Below are 14900 nucleotides of genomic sequence, written 5' to 3' on the forward strand. Positions count from 1 at the left end.
CTGTCAAGTCTATCTCTTCCAGCCTTACTGGTATAAAGGCCTGCACTCTACTTAAATGTACCACTCGTGCCACCATCTGCAGGCGAGCTAGGTGCCGTGGCATCGGGCTGTTTGCCAGACGGGCCGCAGGCTCTGGGCCTTTGAAGGGGTGAGTGCCATCTTTGAACAAGGCATGGGAGATGCCAGCTAGACCAAGGGTTACTAATGGATGGAGGGAAACATGAACCTGCTATCATGAGGGAAATCAAATCAAATAAAACGGACAAAGAAACAAACCACATGATAAAAATGCAAACTATCAGGGCAGCACTACAATGCAGTAACGCCTACCTGCAGTTGAGAATAGATGGCAGAAGATAAAGTGAAGTGTTTGTGTATTTGAATTAACGCATGTGTCAGAGATGCCATCTATTGAAATCATTCAAAAGTGAAATGTGTGTCTTTGGAAAGAAAATCCATTTGTGCACAATAATGGGCATGACTAAAGTGATCTACGACCAGTTCAAAAGATGTGCTGCGGTGCATGGATAAGTGTGTTAAGAGTTAGACTGATGGATATAAAATCTACAAAGACATCTTCGCAACAAGGCATAAAAACTTACAGTCCAGGCAAGTCAAAAACAATCCATGCAACTACAAAGACAAACTACAAAACGGGTTTAGTATGTGTTAGGTCTGAGAGAAGGTCTGGACCATAAAGAAAATCTTTACAAAAAGAACAGAAATACCGAAACAGGAAGGCCACCCCAGGAACTGGAAGAGAGGTGACGGCTAATACGATACCTAGGTTGACCGTCAGCTTGACCCTTCCGCTGTCCAACTCGAGCCGCAGCGTGTCTGCAGATTCACGAGACGTGGCGGCCATGAGCAGGCCGAACGCTCGCTGGGACATGAAGCGGAGGGAGACGTCTTCAGCCTCAGTGTGGATGATGTTAGGTATCACCACCTTCATATACATGCTCCCGTCATAAGACAATATTGACGCCTCTGTGGGGAAAAAAAATACACGAGAAAGCTCAAATGCTGATCTCGACTCGGCATAAATATTAATTACACCTTTAATTAGCGGGTTTAATTTAATTAGCAAAAGTGACACGGGCAAGCGCGTGGGTGCAAAAACAAGAGATAACATGATAAATGGCACAAATCAAATCATTCCATATGTTTCACCTCCTTCAGACAGCTGTTTATGCACCAGGAGATGAAATCTACAAAAAAAAAAAAAAACCGTGTGCCCTGAAAGTAAACAAATACAGTGAGAGAAATATTTATTTAATCCCGGCATGAATTTGTAAGATTGCTCACAAAGAAATGAACAATTTCTAATGTTTATGGCAGTTTCATTTTAATGGAGAGAAACACAATATGAACCGAAAATCTAGAAAATCAAATTACATAAAGGATATGAATTGATTTGCAGGTCACTGACTGCTTAATAATTGGAGCAGAAAACTGTGTTGGCAAGGACATTTCTTGTAGTTTTTCAGTAACTACAAGAAATGTAGTAGGAAGTATGTTTTGGGTCATTGTCATGTTGGATTTACATCCATCTTCAGTGCTGTCTCTGACGGAAAAAGGTTCTCATCCAAGATTTACAAGGCCTCTTCCACTGGTTCCTGAGTGCGATGAAGTCATCCTGTACCTTTAGCAGAAAAACAGCCCCAAAGCATAATCTTTCCCCCTCTGTGCTCGACTGTGACGATGGTGTTCTGACCACAGCACTTTCTCACAAGCCTTGTCTGAATCATACCAAGTTCGAGTTCACTGGAAAATGTAAAGACAGGTCTATCCATTAAGCAGGAGGACCTTGCAGATACTGAAAGATTGCGATCTTCTTGCTGATGATCTTGTAGTCCACTCCAGCCTTGTGCAGGTCTACAATCTTGTCTCATTGTTTTGAGGAGGTTGGAATGGAAGAAACCGATTCTGTGGACACCCAGTTTTCTTGGTTTTTGGTTGATATACCCCACTAAGCATGGTCTGTTATGAAAAGAGCATCCACTTTAAAATTTGGAACAGGAATCCTTGCATGCGCTCATTTTTTGGAACTAAGACACACACACACACACGTCCCTCATGCCTAGTTGCAGCTGTAGTTGCTGTAGTTATCATCCATCAGCTGACAAGTCAGTGTCACACACATGCTGCTCAGACTGCAGAAAATTAAATCATCACGCTACTTCCTCCTTTCCCCGGCAACTCCCCACTATGTGCGCTAGCTAGATGATGCCTTTACTTTCATCACAGGATCTCGTTTTGTAAATGTAAAATCAGTCATATGCTAACATCATATAAAAGCTGCCGTTCCGTGCTAAATAATATAAAATATTTTGCAGTTAAATAGAGACAATACAAACAGGGTTTGATGGCTGCTGGGCCACACTGTTCTGTTTCTATTCTTTTGAGAAAGCCTGAGTGAGTGTGGTGGAGAAAGAGGAAGACTGTCAGCAGAGTGGAAGCCTCTTGGGGAGAGAGAGACAGATTAAAAAGGGTATCCAACCATGAAATACCTGTTTTGACACCTCAGCTTTTAAAAGAAAAAATAGCCCCGTGGCCTAAGAAATGCACCACCATTTGGCTCTGTGTGTGTGTGTGTGTGTGTGTGTGTGTGTGTGTGTGTGTGTGTGTGGGGGGGGGGGGGGGGGGGGTCACACCACAGACGGTTTGTACATGTAAACGATGAAATCTCCCTTGTCACGTACTGTGTTCAACTACAGACTAAGGTGCCATTTCCAGGTCGATATTTAGAGGCGAATGTTTACCCATGCAAAAGGTAATGCATTATAAGTAATATTGGATTTTTCCTCACCTAAATGTCAAAATTTGTGTGATGTGTTGCAAAATTCATGTATAAGCAGTGTGAAATCACTCAACCATTCATCCCACCAAACAGCACACTGCTATAAAAATCCCACTTTCGTCTGTGTTGCTCTTAGGGCTGTTGTAAAAATCTATTCTATGAACTGTGTGGGTACAGTAGCCTGGAGGATAATGAAACCTTGGCTCAACATTGTTCTTCCCAATTTTAAATTGCCCTGGCTCCCTACCTCTTCGTATCTCCTCTGCTCTCTTGTGTGTACACATAAAAAACACATCCACACATGCATACGTACCACATAGGATGTCCTAACTAGCAGTGCATGTATTGATTTGTGAGCCAGGTCTGGTCCTGGTCTCACAGTAGAAGGGAAAAAAGTAAATAAAATGAGGTGAGAATAAATCTGCAACCAGGGAGAACATAAAAAGCACCCTTTGAAACAAACTATGATGTCCACTCTGGAGTTGAAACAGATTTAGTTTGGAAGTTTTTCCCAGATGTTTGCAGATATGGCAGTGGGATGCTATGGAGCCATTATTAAAAGTGAAAATGTTACTTAGTGAACAACTTTCTTTTCTTTTTCTCTTTCTCTTTAATTGCAAGGTCTGAAATAGAGTTCTGTTGGATTCTGCCCCGCTGGAACCAATAAGTGGCAGAAATACACAACAGACAACAGTGAAGAAAACTGCACAGTTATGCTGATGTGTGTTCTTCCCAACCACATGGAGATAGGCCTAAATAACATTTTGACATTACAGCCGTAATTGACGTTTCGTAGACATGTGACCATGCGCCATTATTTACATGTGACAATCATGGTGATAGTGCAGCATCAAATGAATAAGGTCCCCAGTCACACAGGCATAGATGTCAGTCTGCGAACTCTTGGCAACCAATATTTGCTTGAGAAAAAATGTGTATTTCCTCACTGGCTGGCAAAAACCTCCTGATTGCTCTGTTTGCTAGCTAGCTATTGCTGCTAGCTTGCCAGCTAGTCTCTGAGCTGTAAGGAGTGAAAAATGAATAAAAAATAAGAAATAAAGACAGATTACCTTTTTTTTTTAAAGACGCTGACTGCAGCAATTGAGGCTGAGCTTTTACTAGAAAGTAAACCTTCTCTATTTCCAGATTGCGTCACACTTTTTCAAGTTGTACTACTTCTAAGGTAGTAGCGAGTAGGCGATATAAACGATATACGATAGAAACAATAAATTTGGCCAACGATAGAGATTTTGACTCTATCGCGATAGCGCATGTTGATGATGTCATCAAGCTGCGCCTGTTTTGGTCGAAAGTATCCCAGCGATAGCCGCTGAAAAACCATTATCATTTGCAAATTATGCAGACAGTCATAGCAAAGACATGAAGCACTTTTGAAATATGGGGAAAGCCAAAAACTGCGCTTCCTCCACTTCTGTAACGTTGATTCATGAATGTTGAATTCTCTCGCAGCTGCTCTATTCCCATGTTGTTGCAGTATATTAATAACTAACCTCGTATTGTGGATGAATGATCTCAGTTGTTCTCCTGACTGTGGTGGTAGCAGAGCTATAACGTTTTAATTAGTTTCAGAAATCTCTCAGCCAGAACATGGTATGTCATAGTTAGGTCTTGTGTTTAGGTGGAAACTAGCGAGCTAACTTCCTGCTAACTTCTAACTCCGTTAAATTTAATAACTTCTGTTTTCATGGATGTAAAACTTAATTGTTACACCTGGTAAAGCAGCAACGCTGATGATTTAATTAAAGATGAAAGAATTTAGACCGTTTTTAACTCTCAGTGTTCGTTTGACTTTGGGACCTGAAATGGACGCAGTTTTGGACCCAGATTACTCCGCGAAGCTCCTCACTACGGCAGCCGTAATGCTCTGACAATCAGCAGTGCTGCTTACCAAAGTTGTACTAAAACATTTTTAAACAGATTTCTGCACGCCCAAATCGGTTAGAGGTCAGTAAGCACAACAAGAATTCATACATAAGGCACACTCTCGATTTTTGAGAAAATTAAAGGATTTTAAGTGCGCCTTATAGTGTGGAAAATACGTTATACAGAAGAAAAGAATAAATGACGATATATATCGTTACCACACATGCTTCAAATTATATCGCGATATAAATTTTAGGCCATATCGCCCAAGTAGCGAGCATAAAAAAGTAGAAGCAACTGTGGCAAATGCCAATACATTTTTGATGCAGCACCTCCTTCAGCCAGTGACAGCCAGTGACAGCCAGCCACTTCCAGGAACCATAGCCAACCAGTCAGGGGATGCACATTTTCCCAATTGACTGGCTGTTCTATTGCCTTCAATATGGTTGACAGCTGTCGAGCAAAGCGACCATGATGCCACCTGAGAAACTTCAATAGCTTTAATTTGGTCTTGCACAATCTTTCCACTCTATTTTTCGACTGTAAGAACAGAGCAATACAGTTTCAACAGAAGAGGCAGAGATATGTGCACACATGCATTCATGTTGATCTATACTGACTAGCATAATGACTAGCTTAGTACATCTGGCATGGATCGCTTGCTGGCAATTCACAATGCTGCCCCTTTGCCAGCCTGCTGTTTTCAGGAGTCAGTTTAAAACTGTCACCTTCACACAGAAGTCTTTCCAGTCAGGCCACATTCCTTCAACATCCCTCCTCAGCTCCCACTCTTATGTCAAAAATGGAAAAACTATACTCAGTCCCTCACAGAAATGCTTTGACTGTGTTCGCTGTGTGGATTCCTCCAAAAGTCAACTACAGACGTATCCGTTTATGTAAGTGTTTGGCTAATGCTGCTGGCACCAGTTCTGCTTTGATGCATTATGAATTTTTAATTTTTGCACTGCTTGAAATGAAAGCGTTCCGTTAATTTTTCACATTCTTTTATTTCACGTCTTCTTTTATTTTGTTTTCTATTGCATTGCATTCTGGTTTTGTCAGCTGCACATTTCTGTCATGCACATTGTGGGCCCTATTGCTTGCGTGTATAAAAACACTAATGCAGGGAATCATGAACGTCACTACAAAATTTCATGGTTATCTGAGGTTTTAAGTGAGCAATTGGCAGACCCACCGTTACTATCCCTTCCTTGTGCCACAATATTAGCATGACTGAAAGAGCCTTTAAATCACCACATTTTATTTGCTTTGCCTTTTGTTCATCTGTTCCAGCAGTTCTAATTATTCACTGTCCATATCTTTCTCCACCTGTCAATCATGTATGTATGTAAATGCAATACAAAATTCTGTAAACCCTAAACCTATGAATATTTTGGACTAGACAACAGAACCCTTTTTGTGTTATCTACTCTAACATGAATCAATCTTATCTGGCTCGGGATTGTGTTAAATTGTTTCCACTGACTTTGAAATTATGTTTCAAAGTCCAGCTTTTAGTTGACTGTTTGCTGTGTTTTATTCCCACTGTCCCAAGGTCTTTAGCTGCACTGAGAGGCAGAAAAGCCTTACCCAAAGAAAGGCTGGGCTCATTTTAAAGATGTCCACCTGCTTAGATTGGAACTACTGAGGATAGGTCCAAGAGGGGAAAAGGGGAAAGAAAGAGAAAGAGGAAAAGACACAAATAGAATAAAGTGCAAACTCCCAAGATAACTGACAGCGTGTGACTGACAGGAGAAAATTCCTGCCTCTCAGTCATTCAGCACTTTCAAGTAATAATGGTGGTCCAACTGACCTATACCGTAACACATAACAGCAGCAAGAGGCACTGACCAAAAATGTTCACTTATTCATTGTAATCTCAACATCAGCCAATAGCTCAGCTCATATCCTTTAGCTCCTCAAAGCTGCTGCATATCTGCAAGCCACTTTGCAACCCATGTTCACCCCTGTACTTCCTTTTCATGTTGTATCGGACTTAATCTGTGTGATGCGCACTCTGTTCTTTGCTGCTGCCTTTCAGCCTCAATGCATGAACATACTGGTGGACTATAACTTTTAACTACAGCAGTAGTGGAAGGAGCAAAATGTATTTTTTAAGACCAGCCTTGCAGCCGTACATGTTTTGGTCACTGAATTTTTATTCCACTTTTCAGCGTCCTCCTTTCTAGGTTCATACTGGTGTCCTGCCTCCAGCTCTGCAGTGCTGAACACATCTTCCTGTTCATAAAACAAAAGCCCCAAGTGGCACACTTCTGTGCTGTGGAACAGTCACCCTGCCTTTGTCAAACTGAACTTATTGGCGTGGGATGATATTTTTAACAAGGTGCAATGTTAAAGATTTTTTTTTCCCTTTCAGGTGATGGGACGTCAGCATGTTCCATCAGCACCAAAGGGGTTAATGTGTCCAGGTTTAGATAAATAATGAGATTAAATATAACTGTGTTTCATCGTCTATTTTATTTTCCAAAGCTTTGAAATGGAGAGAACAACATGAGGTTAGACACAGCTGGGCCAACCTGTTTCATGTGTAGTTCTGTGTTAATGGTGTGCACGAACAAACCACTGGATGTCAGTGGATGCTCACAGGCAGATAACGACTGACATTTTTACTTTTAAGCCTTTGTTTTCTCCCGAGAGGTTCACCAGACTGCTTCCACTTCTCAGCACATCAAATCTCTCACAGATTTTTTAGATCTCACCCAGCTCCGCCTCTTCCATGTGTGCAGGTTTATCATTCCAACAGGAACGAGCGCTAAACCTACAAAACCTGGTGTCAGGCTGTACGACATCAAAACTTCCTTTTCAATCCAATCCTCAGTCTTTGCAGCTGTTTATTTGTCTAACTAATGTATAACAGTAAGTTATGAGAACACTGTGGGATTCTGCAAAGCTCAAGTAGTTCCCTTTGCAAGAACAGAGTTAGGAAGAAGCGAAGAAGAAGCTGAACCAAACGCCACTTTAGAGGGTAAAAACCGAAAATATTCAGTCGACTTCTTCTATAATCACTGTCATTCACGCCAAGTGCAAAGCTAATAATGCGCATCAGTGAGATACTGCAGGTGACTGCACTCAATACAGCCACATGGTGAGTGTTGCAAACATGCGTGACTATACAGCATCAACGGCACGCACAATAGAGAGGCACAGTTGGAGCTACAGCGCGCTCTTCTCTGTAATTTTGTATTTCTTAAGAGAGATATCAGCGGCAATGAGGATGTCATTTCAGATGGTAATTAAGCCGCTGCTTGTCACTCTGTGTGTGTTTGTGTGTGCAACGTGTATGTGTGTGCTTTCCAATGAGCCCCGCACTTTACATAATTAGCAGTCCAACCGAAGCAGAAGACGGAGGAGGAGGAAAGCTATTAAGTGAAAAACTCCACAAATATTCACGGTATGGAGCGGGGAGTAAGCCAGGCAAATCTCTTCGGCACACTCGCGCGCACACAAACACATACACACATCAGTCCTTCTCAATCTGTTTTCTTCCTCTCCGTTTTGCCTCTCCCACCATTTCTATTATTTACTTGCCTCGGCTTTGTTGCGTTATCTAATCTTTTTTTTTCCCCCTAACGGAGTGACAAGTCTTTGCTTGATAAACAATCCAACAAGGGCCTTGACTGTCATTGTGGTGTTTCATGTGAATGCCTGTCAACTCTTCTCCTACACTGCTGTAATCAAACCTATACTGAAAGAGGACAATCTTGACAAGACACAAATGAACAACTACAGGCCGATCTCAAATCTCCCATTTTTAAGTAAGATCATTGAAAAAGCAGTTTCTCAACAGCTCAGTTACTTCTTAAAACAGAATAACTGCTACGATGCCTTCCAGTCAGGTTTTAGACAGAATCACAGCACTGAAACCGCTCTGACCAAAGTGTTTAATGACATATGTCTGAATATATACAGTGGAAAAATGTCAGTCTTAGTTTTACTGGATCTCAGTGCAGCATTTGATACAGTTGACCACAACATATTACTCAAACGACTGGAGAACTGGGCAGGTCTCTCAGGAACTGCATTAAACTGGTTCAAAACATACTTAGAAAACAGGAAATACTTTGTATCAATAGGTAACTTCACATCTGAGCAGACAAGTATCACATGTGGAGTTCCCCAAGGTTCCATCTTGGGACCACCTCTGTTTAACATTTACATGCTCCCACTGGCACTGATTATAAAGAACAACAAAATGACTGGTTGTGCCACAATTTTCTCCAGCTAAACAAAAACAAAACTGAAGTAATAGTCTTTGGTGCCAAAGAAAAACGATTACAGGTCACCAGAGAACTTCAATCTATACATCTAAAAACCACAAACCAGGCGAGAAATTTGGGTGTAGTGATGGATGCAGACCTAAACTTAGAAAAACACATTAAGACAATAACAAAGTCAGCTTACTATCACCTCAAGAATATTTCAAGGATAAAAGATCTGATGTCTCAACAGGACCTGGAAAAACTAGTCCATGCATTCATCTTTAGTAGGCTTGATTACTGTAACAGCATCTTTACAGGTCTACCTAAAAAATCAGTCAGACAACTACAGCTCATTCAGAACTCTGCTGCTCGAGTCCTCACTAAGACCAAAAAAGTGGACCACATCAGTCCAGCTCTGAGGTCTTTACACTGGCTGCCTGTCCGTCAGAGGATAGACTTTAAAGTTCTGATGCTGGTCTATAAACCTCTGAATGGTTTAGGACCAAAATACATCAGTGACCTCCTGACCCAGTATGAACCTTCCAGATCCCTCAGGTCATCTGGATCCGGTCTTTTATCAGTTCCCAGAGTCAGAACCAGACACGGAGAAGCTGCATTCAGCTTTTATGCTCCTTATATCTGGAACAAACTCCCAGAAAGCCTCAGATCAGCTGAAACACTCAGTTTATTTAAATCCAGGTTGAAGACTCACCTGTTCTCAGCTGCATTTGAATAAAACACCAAATCCACACTTTTAAGCTTAAATTTCAAAACTTACATTTTAACTACTGATTTTTATCTACTGTTTTTTTAATCAATTTTAAATCATGCTTTTTATTTGTTTTTGTTCTTTAATGTCTCTGTAAAGCACTTTGAATCACCTTGTTGTTGAATTGTGCTATATAAATAAACTTGCCTTCTCTTGCTTTATACACACGTGCGTGCACGGGCACACAATGTAGAGCGTGCTGTCAAGAGTCTTTAAAGTTCAAAAATCATATCGTCATCCTGACAGCAAGGATAAGGACACTGATAAAGAATCTTACGGGCACTAAGTGTGTCTCAATGTGTTTTGCGCACATCCACAGCCGAGTGTTTGTGTACTCTATGTATGCATAAAATGCCTGCACTTGAAAGTAGAGAATCTTGGCTTCGGACATTATCCACAGCAATCCTCGCCATGTGATTCACTATTTGCACACGCACATAAAGTGCCGCTATAACCAGAACCATCAAAAATATCCCAACAGACAAGACTAGACTTTTAAAGGATGCTCTAGCTGAATAATCTCTGCAAAAGAAAAGAACAAAGCACTTTAAATAATTGAAATACTGTGCATTCATTAGGCTGATCAAGTATGAAGCTCTTAGTGTGTCCTTACATTAAGTCACAAAGTGTATCCAACAAAGTGACTTCAATCCTGTCGTTCCTGTTTGAATGTTTTACTACATGATACTTGGCTTCCCTTAAAGACCAAATGACCTTGGAAATATCACTGAGGGATTTTATAAGTGTGCTGATCTAAATGTCACTGATTACTTACAATAGTTACAATTAGTGTTTGTTTTAATGTCAAAATTTAGATGCATTGTGTTTCACTGTGTTACTTTATAAGAAAACTCCGCCTTCTACTAAATAAAGGAATACCGTTATGAAAGAAAAATAATTCACATGTTACACTTTAGTTCAGCTTAGAAGACTTGAAGCTTCAAGACCTGAACATTAAAGCCAAAACAGAGGAATTTAAACCTACACTCTTTTTAATGGCCACCAGGGGGCAGTACCTGTCATATAGACGCTGTATCAGATATACCCGTGTTGGCGTTGTTCCTCCATTATCATAACAATGTTGGTCCCAGATCAATATTACAGCTGACCAATCATTGGTGTGATGTTATAACGTTGCGATGTAGCGGATAAAGGGGAAAAAATGCCTTTGTTTAAATGGAAAAAATTGTAAGAGTTTTTTCTTTAATAATTTCTGTACTATTATCAAAGTTTGGTTTGCTGTTAGCCAGATTTATGTAATTGGTTTGCTAGTCAAAGCTTTTAATAGTATTAGCCAAATTTGTGGCTAATGCTAACCGAATACTCTTTTGACATTAGCATTCAGTTTTATTTTTTTATTTATTTTTTGATCTTCACCACTTCCTAATTGAGAAAAAGACTATTTCTTGGTTAGAAATTGGACATTTATTACTAACTAGTTGGTAACTGTAGGACTAGAAAGTGATTGTGCTCCCAGAATCAGGTTTAAAAATAAATGTAAACATCAATCATGAAGCCCAAGGCTGATGTAAAAGCCAGCACTGTTTATTCATAAATGTTGTAATTTCAGTGCTCTAAAATTAAAAGGAAAAAAGACCCACATGTTACAAGTTTTCCTTTTTATGATCAAATTTATTTTAATCTTTGATCATTTTGTGGTTGTTCCTGTTTTTAATTACCTGTTCACTTTTTTTATTAGTATTTCACAGTTGAAGACTGATTTGCTTTAAATGAAATCAAAATGCTCCCGGGTCCAGAGAGAATTCTTTTATTTTTCCCTGAAAGAGACCCGTCTCGAATTACAAACACCCGTTTGATCCACTGTTAAAATATTGATGGTGGAACAATGAAAAAAACAAGTCAAATAATGGAGGACTTAACAAATAACTGCAGTCTGTGGTTCACAACAGAGGCTTTTTTTATCATTTCTTTTCCATTTTTGATTTGGTTTTTTTGCAGAAAAACCCTAAAAACGTGCACAACAATGCTGAATCTCAACCCAGATTTGAGAAGACGTCCACAGCAAACACTCTGAAGAATGACACCCCTCCACCCCTCAGGCAGCAAAACTCAGGATGAGGTCAGTGCAGGGATTATTAAATATCCTGTCATGCTCAACCTAAGCAGGCCAAGATGAATCTATCAGAATATCAACAAAAAAAAAATCACAGGGGTTAATGTAGCGCCAATATGAAACAGTAAGCGCTTTTGTGCATCAGACATATTGAATAGGCTTTACATGGGGATGAGGTAAATCCGTGGAGCTTTATCAACATGTGACAGATAACACTGGTATCTGAAACAAGCTGCTACACATTTAATTTCAAGTATAATTTTATAAAGGACATCATATTGTACTATTTATTCCATGCTGTATTTTAGGACAGAAAAGAGGCTAAATCATTCCTGCGGTGTTGTTGGCTTAAATCCACCGGTGATATAAGTCGTGGAACAGCACTCAGTTGCAACAGTCTCTGTGGTAGCTTATGCCACTGTAAGATGGATTATTCAAAGCCAAGCGGCTACATTTGACCTAAAGGATGTTGAAGTTATGATTAATGACAGTACACAGTGATTTATGGGAGTAAAACTCCTGCTTAGTTGGTATAGCGACACACATGGGCACACGCTGGGTCTCATACAGTATACGCACATAAACAAAGTTTGCAAAGTCTGAATACCTTACATGAAACTTTACATTAACCCATCCACAGACTGCTGTCAGTGCAGCCCATACGCCACCAAGGAGGTCAGTCTGAAGGAACACGCCACATATCAACACAAATAATGATAATTTGGGGACAGACATGGACACAGGTAATGAATTGAAAAGTGCAATAGAACAAAACGTATTTATCAGAACAGGCTGAATGGCCATTCCTCACAACTATAATCTCACTAGAAACTTAAAAAAGCCACAGAATTGTGTTTTCTGCAGATCCTAGTAGCCCCTGTGATCCTCTGCAAGGAGAATTTCTTGATAAAGTAAGTCTGATTTATTGTTTTGCCCTTGTTGAGTTTCCCCAACTCAACTGTGCGTTCTGTCACTGCATCTGGCAAGAGAGGACAAAGACACATCAGTAAATGTGCTTAGCGCTGGTGTGTTTGGGTGTGTGGGATAAAGAAAAAGATCAATTTTACGAGTTCCTAAGATTAACCCAAAGGGAGTGTGGTGGAGCGAATGAGTGTGTGAAGCTAATACATGGAGGGCCACTTTGAAGCAACCCGAGCCTGACTGATAAAGGATTTTGAAGACCGATACCAGTTTTTGGTGATTGAAAAATCGGATAGATCCACTATATTTTTCTTCTTTCGGGCATGACACAAACAGGAGCAAACAGATTTCCCCAACATTTATTAAGTGTAGCTATTTATGAGTCATTACTATAAGTTGTGGATTACTTGTTTTTGCTTTGCCTTGGTTTGACTGCGCTTGGATCAGCTGGTTGTTCTGTTCATGCGTTTACAAAACAAAACCTGCAGCCTTCCCCCTGGTGGACGAATTATGCAACATCAACAAACAACACATTGGAACCATGTTTCTCCCGTTTCTTCTTTACTTTAATTTTCATTTTTTGGTGTTTATAAATTCTGACAGAGAATAGCCAGTGTCCACCAGTGCCCTCTGGTGGACAAACTGCATGACATCAACCCTCATAACATGATCTTAGGGCAGGGGTCCCCAATCCCAGTCCGCGAGGGCCAGTGTCCCTGCAGGTTTTAGATCTCACCCTGGGTCAACACAGTTCTTTACCAGGCCTCTGAAGAACTTCAAGACATGTTGAGAAGGTAATTTATCCATTTAAATCAGCTGTGATGGATCACGGACACATCTAAAACCTGCAGGGACACTGGCCCTCGTGGACTGGGATTGGGGACCCCTGTCTTAGGGTGTTTTTCCTGTTTCCTTTCTACTTTTTACATGTTTAAATTGTCATTAATCAGTGGTTATAAATCATCATAATCGGCCAGTCAATATCAGGTAGTGGCAAATACCTAATATTGGCCAATTGATACGTAATTGACCAATATTCTCTGAATGCTGATAAAGGGAGAGAACTGGTCCTGTAAACCCGGGGTCGGGAAATCGAGCCTCACTGGGTTTTTTAGTGGCTGTAGCTCAGGAGGTCGAGCGGGTCATCTACAAACAAAGGTTGGTGGTTTGATCCCTGGCCGCTCCCGTCTGCATACCAAATATCGTTGGGCAAGATGCTAAGCTGAAGTTAATCTCTGATACAGAGTGTGAATGTTAGAAATCACTGAAAAGAGTACTCTTTAAGAAGCAGTCCCTTTACCACTTTATTCTTCTCTGCTGACGTGCTACTGAGATTATTTCCTGCTTTTCACAGATTTTCATATTGTCAAGTTAACATCTTGGAGCCTTGCACAGCTGTCGTGCTTTGGAAATTAAAAGGAGCATTTTACAAGCCAATATAAATGGCTGATTAATTAATCAAGAAAATGAATTATTAGTCAGAGCCCAACTAGTAAAATTCTTAGATATATGTAAATTAGATGGCGTGTGGGGAACAGTGTGGTTTTTCACTGTGCTTCCTTGAAAGTCTGGCTCATGCTCTAGTGCCGAGAGAATTTTATCTGATTTATTTCCAGCAACTCCAGCAACATGTTCAACAAATGAAAAAACCTTGTACTGCTGTAAATCTAACAAATCTCACATCTGGTACTCTGGAGCTGTACCTCCTGCTTTGTGTTCAAACCACTGAGTTTGCAAATTAAATGTACAGCAGCTCCCTTTATTGGACTCTGGAGGAAGAAATCCCCCCATGCACTTGTGTGATTCTCCACCACTGCACTCTTGGTTGTGAAAAACGTCGCATCACAAACATTCAAAACACGTTGCACTATTCTTTCCCTCATCGCTACAAAGAAAGTCCTCGAGTCTGAGCAGCAAATGTGTCGTGAGCACACCTGCATGTACACAAAAGCAGTGAACTAGACCAGGATCAGGCCATTGGGGGGCAGCAAAGTCAAAGGCAGCCAGCTGCTGCTGACACCAGCTTCTCATTTGATTTGTTAGGGGATGAGCAGGCTGGGAACATAAACAAAGAGAAGAGATTACCGAAACAAAAAAAAGGCAAAAAGAAACAGCAAACTGAGATGAAAGTACAGCAGCATGAGGAAACAAATCGAGTCTCTGTTCGAATAACAGAATCATTAAACGTGAGAATCGGTCCTTGAATATCGTGCTGCACGAAAGTACTGTTAG

At 40.6% G+C, this 14900-nt stretch overlaps 1 protein-coding gene across 5 annotated transcripts in view; it reads right to left on the minus strand.

The window, feature by feature from the left end:
• The window catches only part of nrxn3b (neurexin 3b), a 334694-nt gene that overhangs the window by 197657 nt on the left and 122137 nt on the right, over positions 1-14900 (minus strand). For all 5 annotated transcript variants that reach the window (XM_085382343.1, XM_085382342.1, XM_085382344.1 and 2 more), the window contains one exon: positions 784-987. In XM_085382343.1, the coding sequence (XP_085238469.1) occupies positions 784-987 (204 nt within the window). The remainder of the gene's footprint in view (positions 1-783; positions 988-14900) is intronic.

Source organism: Rhamphochromis longiceps, linkage group LG15, assembly GCF_057381845.1.
Source record: "Rhamphochromis longiceps isolate RC_006_pf linkage group LG15, R_longiceps_female_GT1.1, whole genome shotgun sequence".
Lineage (NCBI taxonomy): Eukaryota > Metazoa > Chordata > Actinopteri > Cichliformes > Cichlidae > Rhamphochromis > Rhamphochromis longiceps.